At 43.8% G+C, this 27,175-nt stretch overlaps 1 protein-coding gene across 2 annotated transcripts in view; it reads right to left on the minus strand.

Annotated features, from left to right (window-relative positions):
- LOC139748672 (uncharacterized) overlaps positions 1 to 25,146 on the minus strand; it is a 45,478-nt gene extending 20,332 nt beyond the window's left edge. For both annotated transcript variants that reach the window (XM_071661953.1, XM_071661955.1), the window contains exons 1-5: positions 24,994 to 25,146; positions 17,868 to 18,034; positions 12,036 to 12,090; positions 9,893 to 9,976; positions 8,502 to 9,619 (exon numbers count right to left, since the gene is read on the minus strand). In XM_071661953.1, coding sequence (XP_071518054.1) covers positions 8,502 to 8,728 — 227 coding nt within the window. In that variant the 5' untranslated portion in view covers positions 8,729 to 9,619; positions 9,893 to 9,976; positions 12,036 to 12,090; positions 17,868 to 18,034; positions 24,994 to 25,146. The remainder of the gene's footprint in view (positions 1 to 8,501; positions 9,620 to 9,892; positions 9,977 to 12,035; positions 12,091 to 17,867; positions 18,035 to 24,993) is intronic.
- Positions 25,147 to 27,175: the final 2,029 nt, after the last annotated feature.

Here is a 27,175-nt window from a genome sequence, read left to right on the forward strand (position 1 = left end):
ACGAACTGTCCATCACGAGTTGACATCAATAAAGGATAGTAAACTACTGATGGTGTACAGTATACCTAACGCGAGATGATATTCACATCATGACCAAATTACGTCTTTCCTGTCCTAAACCTTGATTCATTTACCGGACGACTGAGAAACAGATGCTCCTGGGAGATTACACCTTGATGACCAGTCTCCGGGGATCAGGGATTTACGGATCGTGTCGAGGATCATCTACATGGTCTGCCAGGTATTGTGAGGTTGTGTGTGAGCTGGACGAGTGTCTGAGATGGTGGTACAATACATCTGGACAGCCAGGTAAGTGTGTGTGGTGATGTATATATGTTTAGGTTGTTCAAACCATATTGAGGACACCAGGAGAACGTCTAGTGTGTGTGTGGTGCCTGTCTACCTAGTGTGTCTGGGTCATGTTGGTGCTTTAAGTATGTCTTGAGTACTTGGTAGATGTCTGTGGTGCTTGAATTATGTCCGGGGTGCTTGGAGCATGTCGAAGGTGCTTTCAGTATGTCTGGGGTGCCCTGGGCATGTTTGAGAAACTTGGAATATGTCTTGGGTGCTTGCAATATGTTCAGGGTGTTACATGTGGGTGTACGTGTTTGTAGTGCGTCTCTGGAGCTGGAAAGGTTCTAGGATTGTGACTGGATGGCTGAGGGTCAGGACGCTGGGAGCAGATGCAAGGATGCCAATAAGGGCAGCAAGACCTGTCATGTACTCACAAGGTGCTGAGGTTATCAAAGGGAATCTATCGTCTTTAAGGCAGTTCAGAATGCAGTGAAGGTGTCTGGGAATGATGCAATGCAACTTTAGGATGGTTAAATTGTCAGATGTGTTGACATGACAGGATATGTAGGGTGATCAAGATATTGGGAAAGCGTGCAGGGGTAACAACTACGGTGTTGGGAGGGTAAGATAGATAACTAGGGTACACATGTATCGTCTAGGGTGTTGGGTAATGTAAATCGATACAAGTATAAGGTATAATGTCGACCAAGAGTCGTGCATTTGTAATTAGTGCGTCATGTAGTCTTCCCATCATGGTATGAAAAATGTACCGATCTTGTTGAACGTGCGGGTACGCGCTGAAGTAAAGACGATACACGTCAGATGATTTAATGCTTCTAGAAATAATATTCTTTTTATATTTGCAGAGACGGGACGGGCAACTGAGGCCCGTAATCAGGTCATATAATTACGCTATATATCTACTACATATACGCAGCCAAGTAGTCATTTTATTGACCTACCCATCTCTGAAGCTTTTACAAAATATGTAGTAGCCTAAGAATTCATAAAATTGCTCATTTGGCTCTGTTTTACCAATGTAACTACAAAAATGAACCGTTTGTCGTAAGAATAGTTGAGTTGGGGGTTGATTTTTAGAAAACCAAGACTGAGGCAAACAATTACAGAAAACGAAATATTTACTATGGATAACTCAATCAAGTTTTAGTTAAGTTCATAGCATCAACAGGAAATATCATATTCACAGCAAATGTGTTAGATGATGGGATTATAAAGGTTGATAACATATTTAGAAGGAAAAAAGAAAAGAAATGAGAGAAATGGAGAGAAAAATGAAAAATGGACGAAATAGTATTGTCAGTTAAGGTTTCATACCTCGTGTTTTTTTGATAAGGTTTGTTATCATCAGACAATCGTAATAGTCTTAAATCATTACTGTATAAAGTTGCTGTTCATAACATAGGGATAAACGCCTCATTTCTCCGAATATAATCTACGTAGGTGTCGTTTATCGTATAAATAGCTAAGTTGAGGGTTGATTTTAGAAAACCAGGTCGTTGGTAGATATTAGAGAAAACTGAAATATTAAAGGGGTAACTCAGCCAATTTTCGATTAAATCTATAACATTGGTAAAAAGTATTGTATTTACACAAAATGTCGTAGAGGATGGGATTACGAAGGTAGATAACGTCCCTTTAAAAGCAAAAAACAAAAGATAAGTAGGAAATGAGAAAATTTATAAAAATTACGAAATGGTATTGTAAGATGATCTTATATCGTATGTTTTACACAATATTGTGTTCGTTATTCCCAAAGTTAATCACAATAGTCTTGTATCATAAGTGTATTAAACGTCTAATACTACTGAACATAATGTATATAGGAGCCACAAAGCTTTGTATCCTCAGAATGATGGTAACTTAACCGAATGAGTAAGACGTTGCGACACTTAACCAGGACGCTACTTAACTGACCGGAGCGAGGTGTTCCTTGTGACAGTTTGGTCCTCCAGCACGACGGTACGACACTTCAGTAGTTATTATCATCACAAACAACTAAACAGTGACCGTGTCAAAGGTAAACAACCCCTGGTGTTGGTAACACTCGTCTTTTTATAAATTGACTTCAACTTTGTGGTAAATGACCACATAGACAAGGACGATAGAGAGACAGGACTGGTACATGACCAGCCTAAATATTGGCCTAAATACATATCGCAAGGACGAGTTCACCAGGCAAGTGCAACAACATGTTGCGTAGAGAGATGTATAGTACGTGAAATATTCTAAAACTGAAAACGACGTGAGAGGCGCCTTGCATACAGTCTCATGAAAGTCATGAACCATCTTTCGTCGAGTAAATATGATTAATGAATCTCTGGTAATATAACAACATGGTTAATCTCTCCTCTGAGTAATTACGGTTAGTGTAATCCTGGATGATGACTGACTACGGTAATTCCCATGTTGTGTAATCCAGTTCCGTTACCTCCAGGAAAGACAATGATATTGAATATTCACAGTTAACAACCTCTGCAGCTGACCTGGCGTGGATCATTCTGGGGTCAGGTCAAAAGTCATTTTCACTACACTATCTTTACTACACTCTGGATATTAATGGCTTTTGTATTGAACTTTTTAGTCCCTTGTCCAGAGTCTTTGACCTGACATGTATGGTTCAGGTCAAATGCAATCTTCAGTGGTAACTCATCATCACATTACAACTGTACACAGAACCATTACAGTACATTACACCTGTACACCAGCTGTGCTGGGGGAGGAAGACCACAGCACTGGGGAGGGTTTACACCAGCTGTGCTGGGGGAGGAAGACCACAACACTGGGGGAGGGGGTTTACACCAGCTGTGCTGGGGGAGGAAGACCACAACACTGGGGGGGAGGGGGTTTACACCAGCTGTGCTGGGGGAGGAAGACCACAGCACTGGGGGGAGGGGGTTTACACCAGCTGTGCTGGGGGAGGAAGACCACGAACACTGGGGGGAGGAAGACCACAGCACTGGGGGGGAGGGGGTTTACACCAGCTGTGCTGGGGGAGGAAGACCACAACACTGGGGGGGAAGGGGTTTACACCAGCTGTGCTGGGGGAGGAAGACCACAACACTGGGGGGGAGGGGGTTTACACCAGCTGTGCTGGGGGAGGAAGACCACAACACTGGGGGGGAGGGGGTTTACACCAGCTGTGCTGGGGGAGGAAGACCACAACACTGGGGGGGAGGGGGTTTACACCAGCTGTGCTGGGGGAGGAAGACCACAGCACTGGGGGGAGGGGGTTTACACCAGCTGTGCTGGGGGAGGAAGACCACAACACTGGGGGGGGGAGGGGGTTTACACCAGTTGTGCTGGGGGAGGAAGACCACAACACTGGGGGGGAGGGGGTTACACCAGCTGTCTAGTAGAATATTAATAGGTCATGACTATTAATAGTTCATGACGTACGTTAACTTTATGTTGCGAACTGCATTCTAATGATCCCCCCCCACACACTACCAGTCCCCCGCACACTACTAGTCCCCCACACACTACCAGTCCCCCCCACACACTACCAGTCCCCCCCCACACACTACCAGTCCCCCCACACACTACCAGTCCCCCCACACACTACCAGTCCCCCCACACACTACCAGTCCCCCCCACACACTACCAGTCCCCCACACACTACCAGTCCCCGCACACACTACCAGTCCCCCCACACACTACCAGTCCCGGGGACTCGGTCGATGCGCCCTGTAACATCAATAAGTACAGTTTGGCCACAACATGAGCGCCAAATGCGGGCTAATTAGCCTAGATTACAGAGATATTAATGACGGTTATCTCTCGTCCGTGCCAGAGCGAACTATCGTTAATTAGCCAGAGGAACAAGTTAAAAGCCAGCGTTGTCAAGTTGAGGTAGAGCGGTATGACAAGTTAAACACTTTGGCAACGCTGTCAAGATGATGATTACAACGTTGCCAAGGTAGGTCAAGATGACTATCATGGCAGTGTTGTCAAGGTTCATAGTAAGTGTTCCTCAGTGGGTCGGTAAGAGGCGGGGATTATAGTGCTATTCCTCATGGAGACGGAAGGCTGATTATTCCCCGAATACAAGCATAACGAGCAACTCTATTACCATTAACTCCAGCTGCCGCTCATAATGATGCTTCATTTGTGGCGGAGGGAGGGAGGAGAGAGAGAGAGAGAGAGAGAGAGAGAGAGAGAGAGAGAGAGAGAGAGAGAGAGAGAGAGAGAGAGAGAGAGAACTTACCAACGCACGCGAACTCACGAGGAGATGTTGCCAGATAGCAAGGTTAACGGGTAGCGATCACCGCAGTTATGTGTCGCGTGTGGTCTTGTGTGTGTGTGTGTTTGTGTGTGTCGCGTGTGGTCTTGTGTGTGTGTGTGTGTGTGTGTGTGTCGCGTGTGTTCTTGTGTGTGTGTGTGTGTGTGTGTAGGGAGAGTCAGGAGACCATGTGTGGGTAAGGCAGAGATGAGAGAGAGATCTCTGGGTCACACGGGCCACACTTGACAGCCATTGAACCCCTGCTGGCAACGTACATCTCACCAACGCTCACCATATCCAGGACCCCCCCCCCCCCCCCCCCCCCGGCTCTCGACCAGGGAGAGAGAGAGAGAGAGAGAGAGAGAGAGAGAGAGAGAGAGAGAGAGAGAGAGAGAGAGAGAGATAATAGTAGGACCATTATCTGCAGATGACAGACACCTTCTCTATATATACACCAGCAATATATCTGTCCAGATGGCTGGCGTTGGCCACGATTCATTAATTTAACACATTCCACACTTCATTTATCCGTTATTGCACACTTCATTTATCCGTTATTGCACACTTCATTTATCCGTTATTGATTATGGACGCCATGTTGGCTCTGGTGAGGGTTGAGTGCACAATACTCTATCAGTAAAAGTTCACTGGAGAGATTTAAATGTGCTGGCGGGTTGACTACTTCCATGTTAAACGCTGGTAAGAAAATGATCATTTTGTGATGTATGTTATGGAGGACAACCTGCCATATTCTATGTATTAACGACGAGAACATTAACAATTTTCAATCTATATTTTGGCGAGGAAATTCGTTTTTCCCGTCTCTATTTTTGGCAACATTTACTGCAATTTATGATTTTGCTGCAAAACAACATTTATTATTAAAATGTTTTACTGGAAGATCTGATGTGAGAAGTTTGATTTATACGCTAGTTAGGAGAGGAGAGGGACCCCCTTCCCCCCCTCCCGTGCCTCAGGGATTTATCATGTGGTTTACGGACGACATACCACAAGTGAGAGGAAATGTGGTGTGAAATATTGGGATAACTTGTGGAAACGCAAGAAAGTTAGTGAGAGATACAAGGAAGGTTTGGTGTACGTGGGATACGAACCCTGGCGCCGGGAACTACTGAAACCAGTACTGCAGGAGGTGCCTGATGTATGATAGAAACGAAATCAACAACACAGTTCTCTACTTTATCTATCTATATAGCAATCCATTTCTTACACACGATTCAAACCACAACCTCAACACACCAAGCCATTCAAACGCGGTGGTAATATCGGGGTCTGGCTGTAATAACTAGCGTGGCCAACAAGAGTGAAACATGTCTCAAGATAATGACCTGATACCCTCTCAGCTGAGACCTCTTGACCTCAGCTGGGACGCAGGTAATACGACCACAGGTGGCGAGGTTCCTTCCTGTCCCACTGTTTTAACGAGACACCATCACGTGAGGATCTGTCTACATTGTGGGTCATAACATGCATGAAAGGATTTACCGAAACATTCTACAACTGTATTGGGTTGTGGACTTGATTATTTACGATTTACACATCTGATAGCTTTCATAGGATTTGGTATCATAGTTATCACTATCATTATTTAAATGGTTATCAATATCCTTATTAAACGCCAGACACGTAAAGCAAAGTTAAACGCCTACATACAAATATTAACACAATGTCAAAAGTGCGCCATCTCTTCTGTACTGAGGATTTCTTCATTGAAAAGAATAATATTGGACAGAATAAACCAATACTTTCTAACAACGTCAAAATATGAGATGCTTTACTGATAATGTGAAAACCTCAGAATGTTTTATGAGTCTGGTTCAATGATCGATGGAACTTTGAAAGAAAGTCAATTATGGGAACAATGAGCTTCTTTGTTTCGTTATAGAAACTTGAAATTGAAGCTTGTGTATCAGGTCTTCCTGGTGGCACGACACAAAACTCATGTGGTACTAATGACATTATACTGCTATGGCCAGACAAACACCTGGCCCACTTCTTCAATGAACATGGCAGTCATACACTATTAACACTATCGACGTGGCTGACCCGATTGGCTCACGAATATCTGTGTTTACGTCACAATGTGTCTGGCTCAGAAGCCAAGACGCTAAATTCGCCTGGAAACGTCCACTAAGTAATTCTTGGCTCATCATCCTCTGGCAGGGGCTTTGTGCTGCCATATTTCTCCCATGGTCCTCTCCTGGGAGAGCCTGTAGGCTATCCCTAATGCCCATCTCCTGCAGCAACCTTAACTGCAAGACCTACAACTGTCCATTGATTTAGGACCTCGAGAATGTGTCTTCCCTTCAAGAGAAGAACCACGAGACCCAGCAGTTCTAACTCGGAGGATCTGCCTCAAGATACCTTACGTCCACACTGGCGCCACACAACGGCTCACACTCGCCTCTGCAGCAACAGCATCTTGGGTTTACCTCCTGCACCTGGACCAGCGGTTCGGCCACCCTGCCCTCATCATGCCACCTCACCTCAACTCATCTTCCTACCTCATCCAGCACCGCCATCACCTCTGACCTAATCCAATCAAGAATTGTCTCGTTATCCATGTTGTCCCCCGTCCCTAAACCTCACATCTCTACCCTGGACGATGCTGTGGTGAGTGCTAGACTATAGGAGTTGATAAACTGAGTATGGTAATTCTTGATCTATTCACATCCCTGTGTCCCTCTATATGTACGTGGGCATGTCTATGTGCAGTGTATATGTACGTGGGCATGTCTGTGTGTGCAGTGTATATGTACGTGGGCATGTCTGTGTGTGCAGTGTATACGTCAGGATCTACGTATAGATTAGGTGGCTGGGGCCAGAGGTTAAGGGATGGAGACTAGGGGCTAGTTACTAAGGCTAGGAGCTAGGACCCAGGCCATAGAGGCTATGGCTGCTAGGGGTTAGGGCCTAGGGAGGCTGGAGTGCTGGGATCATGATCAACCCTGGCCAGGCCGGCTGCCCTAGGTAGCTGGGATCTTATGATTAATGACAACAGTTTATGGAATGATGATGAAGTGTGCCACTAGGGGCGTATCCCAACACACACACACACACACACACACACACACACACACACACACACACACACACAGTAACTACGTAGACTATAAACAAAAATAAATGAAAAAAGTATAAACTTATCTAAAAAAGGGAAAAATGGATCTAATAATATAAGAATAATAATCAAAACAGAAAAATACATAACGTAATACAGCGAGCAATCACCGTGGAAGGTCTGGGCTGTAAATCTCTCCATATTTTCTCTATATATTCGACGTTGAAGGTTCACAATCTTCACTACCGCCACATTATGGGTCATAAAAAGTCCTTAAGTCTAGACACAAAACCTGACGTTCAAAACCTTAACTGTATTACGTCAGTCTTGGCCGTTACAGAGGCTTGGTTGTCTGATAAAGTTATATGATTGACAACAAGGAATACAGTCACATTTCTGCCATAATGATCATCTAACGTACACAATACTGAGTAAATAGAGGAAGAAATAACCAAAATATACTGACGAAGGGACCCTAAATTTGAAAGGAAAATGACAGAGAAAATGGGGGGGTTGTGGGCGACAATGGTTTGTGACCCAGACCGGAAACTTCATCAGCGAACATAAAAGGATTCCAGCAACACATCTTCACATGAGGAGGCCAGTTTCCACTCTCACTGCTCATACCCACGCTCGGCCACGCCTCATACGACACACTAAACCTACGACACAGTTCACATCAAATGTGACGACTATATCACAGACCAGGGCAAGGGGAAGTGGTCATCATAGAGGAAGTGGTCATCACAGAGGAAGTGGTCATCACAGAGGAAGTGGTGATCACAGAGGAAGTGGTGATTATAAATAGAAATCGAGAAAAAGGAAAGAAGGAAGCGAGGCAGTGATGGTGGGGGTACAAGTAGTGGTTGTAACAACTGTACTACTAACCTGTCAGTACTTCTGCTTCTCTGCTTCGTGATGATGGTGTTGGAGATGGTGTTGGAGAAGGTGCTGACGGAAGGCCTGCTCCCTCTTCCCTCCACCCTCCTGTTGGTGAGGCTACGTGATCGCCTTTTCTCTAACGTGCTGGAGATTCTGTTGGAGACTCCCCTCCCCAACGGTCTGTTGATGTTGGAGAGTCTCCCCTGCTGCCGCTGACGCCCTTTCAGGTTCATGATCGATCAAAGCCGTTAATGATCGTTAACGGCTTCTAACTGCCTCAAGCAGCCGCTCCCAGGCTCGTGAGGTGATTGGCTCTGGCAAGAATTATTTTCTATTCATATATGTTTATTGTGTTGTGTTCTGTGGTTATCTTCGTCTTATCATCATTGTTTATCATGGTAGTATTGTCTCGTCTAACGTCTTTAGCACAAAATCCTTTCGTTGTTTACTTGTATAGTAAACTAAAAAGACGAACCATTTGTACAGCGCACACACACACACACACCTGCATCACTTGTGGACGGAAATATTCACTACTGCGAATTCGAGCTCAAATGTTTCGTAAAGCTTCATTGTGCGATTCTGTAAATCCCGTCATCAACACTACAGCTTCACTCTACTGCTTCACTCTACTGCTTCACTACGTTTTCCATTACATTTTTCCTCAATTGTCTTTCAGGTAACGAGCCAAATGAACCCATAGTTCTAGGTTATACGGCAGATTACATACCTAATACTGCAACTGTTGCCCGATAAAAACCATGTTCCAGAAACGATTTAATTAATGGGTTCAACTCGCGCTTTACTATCTCAGTTCATGGGTTCGGCTTTCGGTTCACAGTTTCAAAACATTGTAGATTCGTTTGTTTGTTTACATGGCATTTTCTGAACATTTTTTGAGCAGTTACTTGTCTGTTACAAACTTGGGTTCATGTGAACGAATCGTCAAACCAGAGACACTTCACACTCCAGGTACAGAACGACCCTCAACCAAACACATGACTGACGAACACGACGTCACTTGGCAATAACAGGCGTGTGACAGACGTGACGTAGTTATGACGTTGAGAATGACGCAGTCTTGCCAAGTAATGACGCCACAGATGACGCAGTCTTGCCAGTCTCTACCAAGGGAACATGCAGGGAAGAAAGAAATATATGCATTTGGTAACATTTGCTGAAGTGTTTACTAAGATGAATATTTGATTGTTACCATCAGTGTGATACATTTGGTGATCAAATGGTAACGGAATTTCGGTAAATAATATCTACATAAATTTTTGGCAGATCATCCAAACATTACAACCATTTTCATGCAACTAATATAAACGTAGTTTGGATGACATACTTGGCAAATTTGAATTATTGTAAGATTTTGAAAACATAGAAATGCTTACGTGGTTTTGATCATTGCTTGGGCTTGTATGGAACATGGGAAGATAAGGCTGACCCATACATAACAGGCCAGCGAGGTCCAGTGGCTGTTGGTAACAATACAAACAAGATTAATGATGGTTGGATGATTACGAATTACACGATGATTGGTAGAGAAACTAAGGGTTGCCTACTCTCCAGACAGTACACAAAACATTTCATCTGTTTGTTGATATAAATGATACATGATAACTTGATGGAGGTATTACAGGTCATCATCAGGTCATCATTACAGGTCATCATCAGGTCATCATCAAGTGTTTGTGGGAGGTAGTTAGGCTTTCAACGAGGGGGGGGGGGAGTTAATGGGAAGGGTGATGGAAGATAAAGGAAAGGGAATTAAAGGCGAGATGATCATAGAGGAGATAATGGATGAAGTGTAACACATTATGAGAACACTGGGGCGAGTGTGTATATTGCCGGGGCATCACAGTGCTACACTCTGCAGCTAGGGGGAGAGTGACTCAAACACTGGGGCAGAATACCATTAGAATCCCTCGTGTTCTTATCTTGTGAACTTTTCCTATAATTTCAGTTAGTCAATAATGAACCCCTCTCCATCCGGGACCATAATGACCCCTGTCACCTACGTCAGCTGTACCTGAACTAATGCACCAAAGTCTTCATTGGTGAACGACCTTTCAGATTGTTTGTATTTCCAACTATTGTTTGTCCAGTGAATGAGTAAGATCATTGCTTACGTTGCGTTTGATCTAACGCCTGGCTCAACGTGTCCAACTTCTATGTTTGAATCTTTTGTTTGTGTTTCAAGCTATTGTTAGAGCAGCGATCCCAACAAATATAAAATAAAAATACCTTGTGACCAGAGAAGAAAAGTTTGGCAACAGTTGTACATTTTCCAAATTATGGATTATTTCCATTATCGCTGTCCTCTAATGTGTGTAAAATGTGTGTTTGTTGTAACGTGTGGCTAAAGTTGCCGGGGGGGAGGGGAGGGGAGGGGGAGAAGCACGTAGGGACGATCAGGCTGGGGAGGAAACAAGGGCATCATCATACTGGGGAGGAAACACTGGGTGATCAGGCTGGGGAGGAAACAAGGGCATCATCATACTGGGGAGGAAACACTGGGTGATCAGACTGGGGAGACCGTCCATCTGTTGGAACACAATCATTGTTCCAAGAAGGAAATTATACGAGATGAATTTTCTGTTTGATTTTTACACACGGCAAATTTTACAAGGTTATAAATCATTTTTTTTATTTTCTGTTAGTGGTGGAGCATGGTGGTGGGGAGGAAGGGAGGTGGGGAGATTTATGACATGTTGGGGTGTTAGTTATAGCTCCCCTGGTCCTCGCTCACCAAAATTTCAGGTCAAAATACGTTTTTTTCCCCCGCCATGTTGGAGATCAGTTTAGTGTTATGTAGAGTGAAGGGTTATCTGTTGTTTACATTGTTAATATAGCTCGTGTCTGATGATGAACAGATCTGGAGAACTGATGCAATGTAGATACAACTCAACACTTGAACCAGTCGTATGTTCCTGTGTGCTTACAGACCACCATCATACAATCAGACCGTAATATATAATATTGTGTTTGCTATGTGTGTGTCTGGCGATAGTGTCTTAGATATCTGCTCTACACAACTGTTAAACAAATGGTAAACATAGAAATCTGACGATGAAAAGCTTCGACGTAGAGACAGTGGAAACCCTGGTGAGGTCTGGGGTTCGAACCTTCGTCCTAGACAAACCAAAGCTTGTGAGCCAGTAGACCAAGTGTGTGAGTGTAACATTCTATCACCAAGAACAATAAACCTTAGCATTGTTTACAGAGAAATTGTGGTGCGAGTTCAGGGGGGACTTCTTGAGACAGTCAAACTGGCCGACACAAAAACTGATGATGACATATGTATACTATACAATGTTATAAAAACATCACACGTCACTAACCATATAAATTACATCATGATTACCCTCAAATGCATCATGATTACCCTCAAATACAGTCATCAAATATTACATATAGGAAAAAGTCTATACAAGTTACATAAAGCAATATGCAAATCACAGGAATTTAGTTAACAACCCAAGTTGTGGGAAGGTTTAGTGACCAACCACAACTGTGTATGACGTAATACGTTACCTTATGATCGCTGGTACGACGCTCCACACTGGCGAACACACAGTTCAGGAAGCAGCTGAGAAACTAATTGTTAATGATTATCAATTTCTATCTTATCTTCTAAATATACATGAGAAATATTGTCCTGTTGTCTATGACAATATCATGTAAACGTAGACTTAACATAATCAACCAAGAAGATTATAAATACACCAGTTATACATTATGGAATTTATCCAACACGAGGCGACCCACTCTGCTGTATTCGTGTATATCTGGAACTTAAGAAATATATTTGGCGTCATTGATTACCGATAACGGTAATAATGTCGTGCAATCCAGACATAAATAGCCACAAATATATTGATAATGCCAACATGTTCCTCTGTTGTGAAGCCTGGTTGTGAAGTCTGGTTAGTGCTTTATATACAGAGTTCTTGCCGGAGGTGAGACTACAACATATTCTGTTTGTGTTGTATGTTGTTACAAGGTTGTGTTAGTCATGGGAAGGGTCGTGGATGATGTTACAACCATGACCCACCCTTAATCAAGGATACAAGACTGCCTGCAGGTCCTTATGAACAGTGTAGGATGGTCCTGTATACTTGTATGGTCTTATGAACAGTGTAGGATGGTCCTGTGTCCTTGTATGGTCCACTTGGACTAGGCCTTCTGACTAGTGTACTTTAATTATTATTATATTATCAATACTAGTTCTACGACCATTATGAATCAAACTAATTATTGTGACAGTACTGAACAGTTCTGTGTTATTCTTGACTGAACAACACACTACTGACAAATGTTGGACTTCAGCATATATACCAAGTAGACACATGATAGACTTAAGGGCTTAGGACGTACGTGTGTGTGTGTGTGTGTGTGTGTGTGTGTGTGTGTGTGCTGTAAGTCAAATAGGAAGCTACAAATCCGGCAGCGAGACAGGAGAGAGAGTGAGATAGATGGGTCGAGGGAGAAGTGAAGGGAGAGTCAGTGAGAGGGAAGGGGCGTGGGGGAGGGAGGCTGGAGGGAGGGAGGTCCCGCCTGTTGCTAAGGTAACCGAGACCCAAGTGTTACCTGACGTTGATCTCTCTCTCTCTCTCTCTCTCTCTCTCTCTCTCTCTCTCTCTCTCTCTCTCTCTCTCTCTCTCTCTCTCTCCGGGAGACTGACTACGGTAAGCTAAAGAGAATCTTGTGAGCTTGCTGAACATCCTTCCCTCAGCAACACATGTGTTGCAAGTGTTTCTTGCAAGTTTAATCTATTTTGCAGTTTTTCTCTACATCCTGAACTGTCTGAAAGCGTCAGTAATTTATAGCTGATATAAAAACAAACGTTTTGAACTTGAGCGTTTTGAACGTTTGTGAGCAAGTGACATATCAAACATTTTACTCTATATAAAACGTTGAAAAATGTTACCTCTGTCGGACATTAACGTTGGCAGACATTACAGAATTTTGATATTTATATCCGAAGTCTCTGATGGAGGATGGGATGGGTAGACAACTGGGGTGTAGGATGAAGGGCTAGGTACCACAGTGGAGAGGGACAGGTGAGGGTAGTCAGGCTTGGGAAACAGGGAAAACCAAAACAAAAAATGTTCCCTCGATATTTGGTGTTGGTATTATGATGATGGAAACATCACTGACGCTTTAGGTAAACTGTCACGATTGGTTTGGTAGTCAGGTCAGGTCAGGTCAACACACACAGCACCGCTACTCCCCTAATGTTGATGCCATTCAAAATGAACATTGCGACTCCGACTGTGTTACGTGTCTGTGGGAATTTGGCATTTTTCTTCATTTTTCTTTTACTTTTAAAATCCCAACCTCATCCCATATTCTTTACATTTACTCTACGAATCAATATTCTCGTCATGAAAGAAAGTGATGTAAAACCTGATTGTGTTGGAGGAAGATTATGAACAAGTGGGTAAAAATGTATCATCTCCGCTTCTGACGGAATCATCCAACCAATCAATGCAAATTGTCTTAACTTACGAGAATTTCCAACGTGAATATGAACATTAAGCATACGAGTCCAAGTTCGAAACTTGGACGAGGAACTTAATGAAACTCTGTCTCACTTGGTCGTTACGCTCCACGTAGTGGTCACACAGCAGTTACATATGTGGCTCAGGGTGACGACCAAACTTGACATGAAATACGAATACAATTATCTGATTACACTTACGTGTAATTGAAATGTTTTTGATTACTAATCTGAATTTCAGATCCCGGCCACATTATCTGATTGCTATTTCATTGTTATACGTTTCATTCCAACATTGTGAAACATTCCAACTTTTACACAAATTATAAAATTTCCTGTATGTTCTCATTGTTATGTTCTCATTGTAACAGATGGTGGTAATATTGACGAATCTTGGAGTTCCATTAAGGAGGGTATACCTTAACCCGCTTGTAATCCTACGTACAACCATTCCTGTCTTGTGTTGTGATAGTATTAAGGAGAACAACAGGTTGTGACCACAATATAGTTTGTTCATCAAACGAGGGAGACAGTGTGAGGCTGGGAGGCAGGACGAGGGTTATGGAAACTGAGAACATCCATCAGTTGTAGAGCAGGTAGAGGCAGGTGGGGGTCACAATACCACACCAGTATTGTGTAGTCTTTCATTGTCAACAACACACACAACCTCCCCAAACCTCTCGTTGTATCACTCGATATTTTCACACAACCTGACGACTTACGTGAAGCAATAACAGAACACAATGGTACTATGATGTATGGCTTATGTTAAATGTTTGATGCTAACAATTATAAATCATTATGATCAAATGGTTAATGTTACATTTGTTTGTGTGAATCTTTCTCTCCGGATCTGACACAGACTTCTTGGTTATTAAATTCTGTGCTGGATAGAAAGATCTGGCAATCTTTTTTACATAATCTATACCTTGAACACGATAGCTTGGGCTGGAGAGAGAGAGGAAAAGGAACATACCAATATATGTGTGGGGTCTGGCCTCCATCACTTGTGAACCCCAAAGCGATTTTTCTCTTGTTTCTGGCGAGTGGGAGAGGTTATGACCCTGTGACCCTGACCTTTGACCTTCCTTGTAGGTGCCCATGTTCCTGGTCACACTGCCAGCAGTGGCCAGACAACTTCTCATGAATATCTTGTAGATTTTTGTCCATTTCACAAACAGTTGTGAGTTGTGTGTGTGTGTGTGTGTGTGGTTGTAGACCATAGGAACATAGTGCGCGTCACACAGGGAAGACAACACACTTGGGAGGATGCTCAGCTGCTCTGGTCGTTCCTTTGGTCGTCTTGTAGTCGTTATATTAGGTCGTTCTCCTCCCCCCCCCCGCCCCCTCCCCCAACACGACCTTCTTTTGTTTTCTCGGGAGAGGTTGATGGCGGTAAAGTGGGCGACTGACAATGCTCTCTCTTTTCAACTCACGTCTTTTTCTTTGTATCTCTCTCTCTCTCTCTCTCTCTCTCTCTCTCTCTCTCTCTCTCTCTCTCTCTCTCTTTCTCTCTCTCTTTCTCTCTCTCTCTCTCTCTCTCTCTCTCTCTCTCTCTCTCTCTCTCTCTCTCTCTATCTCTCCCTCCCTTCCGCTCTGCTGCCTCACTGCACAAATATACCCAAGCCTTGCCGAGCATAACCAAGATATGTGAGCATATCTGCTCTCACCAACCTGGGCAACTACCAACATTGGTCACAAATCTAGGTCACACACACACACACACAACACCCACACACACACACAACACTCACCACACCACTCACCCACACCACACCACTCACCCACACCACACCACTCACCCACACACACACACCACTCACCCACACACCAATCACCCACACACCAATCACCCACACACCACTCACACCACACCACACACCACACCACTCACCCACACACACACACTCACCACTCACCCACACACACACACCACTCACCCACACACCACTCACACCCACCCACCCACACACACAACCAACACCCACCCACCCACACACACAACCAACACCCACACCACACCACTCACCCACCCACCCACCCACACACACACACAACCAACACCCACACCACACCACTCACCCACCCACCCACCCACCCACACACACACACAACCAACACCCACACCACACCACTCACCCACCCACCCACACACACACACACACCACACACCACACACCACACCCAAAGTGCCCACCAAATCATGTCTGGCAAGAATTCCTATTGCAGTTGTCGCTTTGTGAATTAATGATTATATTGACGTGTGAGGAAGACAGACCAGCCTGGCTCACACTTATCTTCCCTACTTTCACTATGACATCTTTCCTTCTTGTTTCATCATGTTCTTTACTCTCTTCTTACTTCCTGCATTCTGTATGGCTCTCTCTCTACCTCTCATCTAAATTCTGTTATTCATTCTCTCTCTCTCTCTCTCTCTCTCTCTCTCTCTCTCTCTCTCTCTCTCTCTCTCTCTCTCTCTCGCCCCACACGGGTAAAGTGCCATAAATCAAGCCTGGGCGGGAGCCGGGGGAGGGAGGGAGGGAGGGAGGGAGGGAGGGAGGGAGGGAGGGAGGGAGGGCTGTCCACCATCATTGTTTGCTCCGGGTGGTGGGGGTGGGGGGGGGATGGGGTGGGGGGGTGGGAGGGGAGCCGTTCACATGGTCCATCCACACGAATCCGTTCATCGACAACACTTAAGCGGATGACACAAATTCCTTTACGTTTTGGACGTATGTGTGTGTGTGTGTGTGTGTGTGTGTGTGTGTGTGTGTGTGTGTGTGTGTGTGTGTGTGTGTGTGTGTAATAGCCTACCGAGAAAGATAACGCATCACCATCATAATCTCCGCCGTCACCATCTCCAACACATACAGCTCCTCCACCAATATTGTTGGAGGACACGAACATCATCTGTATTCCTCTTTCTCACTTCCCTCCACCTCTCACTCCCATCACAATAAACAGCTTACCCTGCTATCACTCTCCCACGTATAGAGATAAAGCTTTGTTGTCCAGTAAGCTGACGCAACCTTTAGCTTTCCATAGCTTTATAAAACTTCATGGATCAGACTGTATTGTCCTGTGTGTAGGGGAATATATTTTCTGTGCCAACAAATGTATGTAACATTGTAAATATGTACCTCCGGTACAACATGATTTCAGGTACATAACGTAGGAATAGCTATATTACAGCTATATAGCTCTGGTGCAGCTATATCACAGGTTATAGCTCTGGTGCAGCTATATCACAGGTTATAGCTCTAGTGCAGAGCTATAACAAGCTATAGCTCACTTACACTTATGGTGTAAATTTTGTAAAACATCATTCATAAAACTTATTCATAAGACTTCTTCATTAGTCAACTGATAAACAAGATGTTTATGTTGATTTATGAATAACCATTGTTAAAATCTGGGCTCGTGGTGATAATGTTAAATTGGAACTCAGGTTGTTAAAATCTTAAGACGTATTAGTGTAAAACCTTAACTGTGGTATAACATTATCTTGCTTACCTATAGTTACTGGGGGTTGACACTGTTTTGCCTCACTTCTGTGATAAGCATCATTTTACCACAAGGACCACATCTGCTAGATTTCCCACACTACTATCACCACAATTGCCAGTTCTACCACAATAACCACATTTCTTACAGCACTAACCAACACCTCGGACCCACTTGATCAATATCCCTATTTTCTCAACTTTTTTCACTTATAAAAGCAACACTTTTTGAAGTAAGTTACTCTCACATGCACGTAAAGTATCTTCGAAAGTATCTTAACTAGGAGTAGTGAGGTGCTGTAGTGAAGTAGCGGCCAGACCCACCCTCACTAGTGTACACTAACACACTACCTCCCTACCTACCTGCCTCTCTCTCCCCACTGGTCGATAGCATCGAGGTTATGTACTCGACCCCCACCTGTCGACCGCTCCATCTACCCGCCTGGTGTGGTCGACGTCGACCTGCTTGTGTCCTGTGGTAGATATGGGTCGACTTCTCCCCCTAGTCTGGTCTGCTCGACCATCTCGACCTGTAGATGTACGAGTTGAATGAGAAGGTTTAAGGATCTGGTCGGAAAATGAGCGCTGGGAGGAGGAGGCGCTGGGAGGAGGAGGCGCTGGGTATGTCATGAGCAGCACTAGGTCACGAGTGTATGATATACAACAAAATACAAGATAATTCTGAGGTTATACATCATACATTCTAGACAAATCTTTAATCTAAGACTCGTATTTGGTCTGTCTTACTTTATAACATGAATCTCAAGGTAGAGAAAAGTAAGTTCATGTTCATTTAAGTAATGGACGTAAGCTGTAAAGTGCATAATTGTAATTATGTTCATAAACATCAAAATACTGTGTAAGTAGGAACATGACATTATGGCCTAAGTGGGTTATTATTTCATTTCTTGATACCAGACGATGTCTTTAATGGTCATATAATTAGGCAACACTTGATCATAAGCTGACCCCCAACACCTTGACCTGAGTCACACCTGACCCCCAACAGCTTGACCTGAGTCACACCTGACCCCCGGTAACTTGACCTGAGAACTGATGAAGAAACTGTATTATTGATCTATTGGGCTATGGGCAGCCCTATTAGGGAACACAGTGAAGTATCATCCGTATGATCGGGGCACAGAAGAGCGAGGTTCACGTGATACACTTTCCTAACGGATGTGGAATGAAATTATAAGACAGGAATGTAACCTCTGTGATGTATGAACAGAAGAACGAGAATCATATAACAAATGTCTCAACAACAGCAGATATTAGGTAAGGAATGAATGAAAGTATTATGATCTTAATGTAGTATGAACAGAGGGACGAGAATCATATGACCCTCTACTCCACATCTCCTTTAGGGCCAAGAACTGATGAGGTTGTGGTGAAATATTTACAAGTTGCGTTTGTATTGATAACTGAGTAACCTGCCACCATGTTGTCCACACACACACACACACACACACACACACCTGGTGCACAACACGGATAATGTAACAGTGATCATAACTCAAGAGTAATTAGCCCAAGACATAACTGCTCTACTGTTATCACTGTGGCCAAAGGAACTGTTACTGCTTACTGTTTATATTGCTGGTACACTGGCGGGGGTAGAGAGAGGTCCCTGCCGTCCTGTGAACAACACTGGGACACACAGTCCGGGACACCGATGGTCCAGGCTGTACCGAGCTCTGTCTGAATCAGTTATCTCGGTACTGCCTCGACCAGATGTGTTCCGGGACTTTGTTGGGACTTCAAGCGCATTCCGGGATTCATGGGACTTCAATCATGTCCCGAGTCGTTGGTCCATTACGGTCCAGAAGGCAGATTATCCCAGTAATTTAAGGACCACTATACTTTAAGTCCGGTACTCGGGGTTCGCGTGCTTCGAAGCAGCTTGAAGCGTTTTCGACCCAAGTTCCTCCCAGACTGCTTCATGGGTCGAGACGCTTTCCCTCAGGCAAGCCTCATTAATGGGTAAATAAGGACCTCATGAAATACTTTTTTTTTTAAATGCAGGAGAGACTCCGCCGTTGGTGTCTGGACTCCCGGGAATGGAATACATGCCAAGGATTCAAATGAAGCTTTGAGAAGATCTTACGTGATTCAGGAGGAGAAACGGTGAAGCTTCACATGAAGACGTGTGGGAGGCTTGAGCCAAGTGAAGCTGGAGGCCAGACCGAGCAAACACATAGAACACGGAAGAGGAAACCAAGAAAATGGTAAATATGAGTCCACGGGGAAAATGAAACACGATATATGTAAGTCTATGAGTAAAAAAATCAACATTATCTCTTCTCGAAGAAGTAAAAGGAAGGAGGAAAAAGAGAGGCCATGTTAAAAGAAATGATATATCCACTTTGGTGTCCGTGAATGAAGAGATGATAGAAATGAATGAAGTAATGAAGGGGTCATTCAGACACGTTGTAGCAAGACGATCCTGGACACGACTGTATTCCTACCTAATCAAACAATCTCCCAGAAGTTGACCTGCGGCTCTCACCTTAACAGCCCAACAACCACTGTTACTTACGTCTATGTCAACGATGGTTTGCCAAGATAGAGGAAACGTTTCAGATCTGGGACCAGAGTTTGGTTTGACCAGTTTCTGGCGGCACACGTGGGTACATGTCTTATAACATTTCCTTAAAAAATTGTTACACAAGTAGCAATTTGGGAAGTGATTATACAATGCAAATCGAAGCCAGTGTACGAGGCAAGATAGCCAGAGTACAGTCTCGTGGCCAGCGAGGTGAGCATTCTGTTTTCATATCAAAGTTGACCTTTTAGATCAGCCACGATGGTCAGGGTTGACCTGAGGTTGTATGAACAACATCCAGTACAACACTCAGGTGAGAAGAGGTCAGGGAAAACTGGTCAGTTTGAGAACAAACTGAAGAAGTTTGTTAGTTCTTGTTATCATGTAACAAGATACCTTATGTGGGGCTTCCGGAACATGAAGGTGCGCTCCATCCAGGAGCAGGGAAATAAAGGACTCCACTCCTTGTTGTCCCATCAACAATGATATAACCGGTAACACACACACACACACGCACACATGTATGTATGTATATATGCGTACTTTATGGAGAGGAGAGAGAGAGAGAGAGAGAGAGAGAGAGAGAGAGAGAGAGAGAGAGAGAGAGAGTGTGTGTTAGCGTGCGTGTTTCTGATGATTGTGTAAAATATTCATGGAGTCGTGCAGGGAGAGCCTGGTTGTGGTGTACACTCGTGTTTGACCATCGACCTGTCCTGTCTGGGGGAGGTCGACCTTGTCTGGGGGAGGTCTACGTGACTTGAGGAAGGTTGACCTTGCCTGGGAAGGTCAACATGGCCTGGGGGAGGTCGACCTGGCTTAAAAGAGGTTGACTAGAGGGAGGGAGGGAGGGAGGGGAGGTCATCGTAGGTTGAGAGAGGTCGAGGTAATGTCTTGAGGATAAACTTGTATCTTAATGTTAACATTTAAATATTTTGTTTTATTTTGATATAAAGTTTTGTATTGGTCATTTAGTTCTAGTTATTCCAATCTAAATAGAAAGTTAGTATTGGTCATTTAGTTCTAGTTATTCCAATTTAAATAGAAAGTTAGTATTGGCATTGATTTATTATTTGTCGAGTCAACACGCAGCAATGTAAATAGATTATATGGATATTATACTATAAAAAAGTAACTTAACTCTAAAATTATATGAATTATGTTGATTTCAAAGCCAGGATGATGCGGTGTTAACACAGTCGTTCATGTATCATGTATAATGAACACAGTCGTTCATATATACTTAACACTGGTAACAGATGAATATCTGTCATCTTAATGAATGATGATGAAGGAACGAGGTTATTATTGTGGTGGGTGAGGATGGGGTTGTGCTGGAGTGGTGACCGGGGTGTGTGAGGTGGAACTGGAAGGGGTGATGTTTGGGGGTGGGGGTGACAGACGAAGTGGAAGAATAGTAATGGAAGGGATGATGGAATGAGTACGGGAAATGGTGATGGAAAAGGTACAATGAAATGTTTATAGATTCCATCACCCAAATCTTCCTGGCCCAGCTTATAAGTTGTATTATCAGGTAAAGCTGAGTCTTCCAGCTTATCATAACCAGTATCAGGTAAGCCGAGTCTTCCAGCTTATCATAACCAGTATCAGGTAAAGCTGAGTCTTCCAGCTTATCATAACCAGTATCAGGTAAGCCGAGTCTTCCAGCTTATCATAACCAGTATCAGGTAAAGCTGAGTCTTCCAGCTTATCATAACCAGTATCAGGTAAGCCGAGTCTTCCAGCTTATCATAACCAGTATCAGGTAAGCCGAGTCTTCCAGCTTATCATAACCAGTATCAGGTAAAGCTGAGTCTTCCAGCTTATCATAACCAGTATCAGGTAAGCCGAGTCTTCCAGCTTATCATAACCAGTATCAGGTAAAGCTGAGTCTTCCAGCTTATCATAACCAGTATCAGGTAAAGCTGAGTCTTCCAGCTTATCATAACCAGTATCAGGTAAGCCGAGTCTTCCAGCTTATCATAACCAGTATCAGGTAAAGCTGAGTCTTCCAGCTTATCATAACCAGTATCAGGTAAAGCTGAGTCTTCCAGCTTATCATAACCAGTATCAGGTAAGCTGAGTCTTCCAGCTTATCATAACCAGTATCAGGTAAAGCTGAGTCTTCCAGCTTATCATAACCAGTATCAGGTAAGCCGAGTCTTCCAGCTTATCATAACCAGTATCAGGTAAAGCTGAGTCTTCCAGCTTATCATAACCAGTATCAGGTAAGCCGAGTCTTCCAGCTTATCATAACCAGTATCAGGTAAAGCTGAGTCTTCCAGCTTATCATAACCAGTATCAGGTAAAGCTGAGTCTTCCAGCTTATCATAACCAGTATCAGGTAAGCCGAGTCTTCCAGCTTATCATAACCAGTATCAGGTAAAGCTGAGTCTTCCAGCTTATCATAACCAGTATCAGGTAAGCCGAGTCTTCCAGCTTATCATAACCAGTATCAGGTAAAGCTGAGTCTTCCAGCTTATCATAACCAGTATCAGGTAAAGCTGAGTCTTCCAGCTTATCATAACCAGTATCAGGTAAGCTGAGTGGGCCAGATTATTGACAATACATTTTTTGTATTGATTTCCAGGAATGTTGATGATGGTACCATTTTCCAGAGAGAGAGAGAGAGAGAGAGAGAGAGAGAGAGATCTAATAAGTATAATATGAAGAGACTGATATAGACTGTGATACGAGTGTGATCAACCAGGATAATTAACAAGCTAACCCTGTTAGGTCTTATAAGAACCAGACAGGTTTAGAACAGGTATTCTTCTGGTCTTGTCTGGATTAGTCAGCACCTGGTTAACGAGCCAACTGCCTTGTTGGTTATAGCCTCTGGGGTTCCCTCCTGCACCTTACATGCTTAATTACTCTACTAGATTGGCAATTAGATGGTGTTTATTTTTTCCTGGTGAAGTTAATTGCCTTATTAACTGGTCCAAAGGCTGACTTGAGGGGGCAACCGGATCGGGAGAAGGGGGTAATGGGGGTGACAGGTGATGGGGAGATGAACCACAGGAAGGGAAGGTGATGGGACGGGAGACACTTGATGACATCAACCATCATCGTCACCATCAATCTCCTGGCACAATCCGTCATCACTATCATCAATATATCATCACTACACATCAATATATCATCACTACACATCAATATATCATCACTACACATCAATATATCATCACTACACATCAATATATCATCACTACACATCAATATATCATCACTACACATCAATATATCATCACTACACATCAATATATCATCACTACACATCAATATATCATCACTACACATCAATATATCACTACACATCAATATATCATCACTATCACCACTCAACCGCTCTATCTTAATATTCATCATTCCCTTCAATAATCGGTATTATATATATATATATATATATATATATATATATATATATATATATATATATATATATATATATAATTAAAAAGGTCAAGATATCTGCCCGACGCCAGAGGGGTTGGAACTTGAGCCTGGTAGACTCGTACCAAATGTTGCTTCAGGGCAGCCGCCAGCCATATTGGAGGCTCGCTGGCTAGTCACTGTATTTACATTTCCCTCTTTATTGCCTTGATATTTCCGTGTGTGTGTGTGTGTGTGTGTGTGTGTGTACCCGGGGTTGGGAAGCAACTTTAGTGGGTTATATATCCCGTGGTGTGTACTGGGACCTGCGTGGGATGTGTAAATAACCCTCTCGTTGCTTCACTTTCTTTTGCATAGATAATGGATTACGTGAACCCGACTTGTGTGGATCCTCCTGTGATCTATGTTACCACAGTGCAGCAGATGTGGCCACAGATCATCAAAACTGAACACTAAAATATATACACACAACATTTAAAAGATATAGCCGGCGTGAGCTCTTCCTAAATGTATTGTATTCAAGATTGTTTATAAAGAAAGAATACAATATACAATAGTAGTAATACACTATAAATGTGGGAGAAGTGTTGTATACACGAGTTGTATGTTGTATGCGCTTACTAAATGACCGTCTAGCACTAACCAACCATCAAGTCCAGGTCCACACACACACACACACCAGCACACTACGATGTATTATGCATACATCAGACGCAATGTCTACACAGCGTAAGCCATATAATTTGGTATTCCCAAGTGGGTCATGGTCGCCAAGATGTACATAAAACACACGTGGAGGGAATTTTGTAGGGTAATGAAGTCAGCGCTAACGATCACCAGGGGGACACTATACTTGCATTCATGTTCTCAAACGAGTCAAAGTGTTGGTGTGGGAATTATAGTGTTACAACCTGCTAAGGTAACGTACACTGAGGTGTGTTATCATTTACCTCCTCGCTACATGCAGGACTTGAGAAGGATATGTGTGTGAAAAATTGAGTTTATGGAATAATAAAACTTGATAATTTTGTAACGAGTCCTCCCTGTCTGTCTCTCTGTCTTTAATATACAAGATATTTGAGTCATGTCGACATTCACCTTGCCAACACTTGAACATGGCACCGTGGAATTCCCCTACACTAACACCTCATTAGTCAAGCCGAAACTATTTAGAAAACACCATAACTAATTAAAACATGGCTAATTAATCTGGAGGCGTGGACGTGTCTTATTAATGACAGCGGGAGGCATACAAACGATATTTTGGGGGTGAGAAACATTTTATATCTCTCAAAATGTGGCAAATCCTCCTACGTTTTCCTGTATGTGAAGGAAATGGGATGAGGGCCAGATCTATGAAAATAATTGCGTTATAATCTTATCTTTATGTATGTTATTTGTTTGTCTTAACACAGTAATCTATAAGTTACTGAAGCAGAAGAAAACATGTGTTGACACAGTGTCAGGTGGTCGGTGTGAGGAAAGACACGAGAAGGTAAACAGTTCCAAAGTTTAGCCATGTAAGGAAGGAAGGAAGACACCACAACGACTTACCTTAACAGGTCGAGGCTCAAGGGTCTTAACATCGTGCTCTAGGGTCGTACCGTTGTGCTCAGTGGTCGTACCGTTGTGCTCTAGGGTCGTACCGTTGCGCTCAGTGGTCGTACCGTTGTGCTCAGTGGTCGTACCGTTGTGCTCAGTGGCCGTACCGTCGTGATCAAGAAGTCAAACTGGGACCTGTTTAATAACATACATTAATAATGATCACATCTTGTAATCATTGGATTATAGTCTAATAAATATTTTGTATGTAAACAATAGAATCAGTCGACAGTTTCCAAGAAAGGCCTGACTGATAGTTAGAACAATTACATCAATTCTGAATGCATGTACGACGAGTTGAAATATATAATTCTAATGAGATTTCATTGTCGTATAATGTAATCTTACTGTAATATAATGTAATCTAAGTCAATGCAACTCTCAGGCTAAGAACACACTTGTACCGTTGGAGATTGTGTTAGCTGTACAAAAATGAAAGGAAAACATCAGTTGAAAAACATTCAAGAAGTTGAGGAATTAAATGAAAAATGGGAAGAGAAGATACGATAAACATGTCACAATATGGCGGAGGGAGTGATCAGGTAGACGGCACCAGGACCGACGCCAGGATACATCTTCAATTTTTCTTCCAATTTCAGTTTTTATGAAGTATCGTTTGGCCGGAGTCCCGAGTGACTCATCAACAGTTGATGACTATTGATGTCCCTGGCACTACCCCCTCCTCCCCTCCCCCCCCCCACGGTTGATGTCCCTGGCACTACCCCCTCCTCCCCTCCCACGGATGCGCAACAAACGTCTCTCCCTTCCTGGCCAGACCTGACAAACGTTTCCGTCAGGATAGCCCCACCAACGTTGCCAACAAACGTAGCCAAAAGTCGCTTACAAAAACACTAATACCAACTTAATTTGTCTTCCTTCACGAGATGATGAAAATGTTGGTCACACTTCCTGTGGTCGACTGTGGTCGTGTGTGTGGGGCACTGGTGGTCGTGTGTGTGGGGCACTGGTGGTCGTGTGTGTGACACTAGTGGTCGTGTGTGTGACACTAGTGGTCGTGTGTGTGACACTAGTGGTCGTGTGTGTGACACTAGTGGTCGTGTGTGTGACACTAGTGGTCGTGTGTGTGTGACACTAGTGGTCGTGTGTGTGTGACACTAGTGGTCGTGTGTGTGTGACACTAGTGGTCGTGTGTGTGTGACACTAGTGGTCGTGTGTGTGACACTAGTGGTCGTGTGTGTGACACTAGTGGTCGTGTGTGTGTGTCACTGGTCATGTGTGTGGCACTGGTCGTGTGTGTGGCCCAGGAGTGTAGTCAGGTTAGGTGTTGTTTGATGATGTTGCGTATTTCTATTTCTTCACATACCCGTATCTACTTCTCAGTCCTGGTGTCTACATACTGACCTATCTACCTCCAACACAGCCAGTCATCAGTCAATCCTAAAGAACAGCGTCCAATCATCTCTGAGGAACAGTTTAAGTTTCTTTAATGACCATCATTCCACCATCCCTGGGACCGGCGCTCTACCATCCATGAGCAACACAAGGTTCAAACCTAACCAGGAGCAGCGTTCAGTCATGGTAGGTGAGGGAGTTCAGCACGAGCACATATGTTCTGTTGTCTTCAGTGTCGAGTTCAATTCCCTTTAACCTACATGTTGGGAATCGAAACCCATTAAGGCTTATATTGCTGTAGGACAGGAAACGACCCGTTAAATCCTGTAGGATACAGTTTAATGGCCGGGATTTGAAACAGTCGTACCCGCCCCACACACGTGAGGTCGTCCTTCCCCCACACACACACATATGGACGTGCATCTTCGTCCACATGTGGATGGGGTCGTCCCCTGATCCACATGTAGGTGGGGTCGTCTAAGATCAAAAGAGACCCCCAAGACGACCTGGGGAACTATTGATACGACCTGGGGGACGACTGGTACGACCTGGGAACGACTGGTACGACCCAGCAGGATGGGTCAATAACTGGGGTTTCACAATATCATTCCCAAGTGGCTTCAAAGGCACACGAGAAGATAGTAATAAGCCTGTCTTCCTCAAGGGCGATATCCTTGTTGTGGTTCAATGTACGTTTGTGTCTTAGGGACTGTGTGTGATAAGGCTTATCTCTGTCATGAGGTAAGCTGGGGGTGCGGGGGGGGGGGGGGGGGGGCTTCTC

Source organism: Panulirus ornatus, chromosome 5 (genome assembly GCF_036320965.1).
Source record: "Panulirus ornatus isolate Po-2019 chromosome 5, ASM3632096v1, whole genome shotgun sequence".
NCBI classification, from domain to species: domain Eukaryota; kingdom Metazoa; phylum Arthropoda; class Malacostraca; order Decapoda; family Palinuridae; genus Panulirus; species Panulirus ornatus.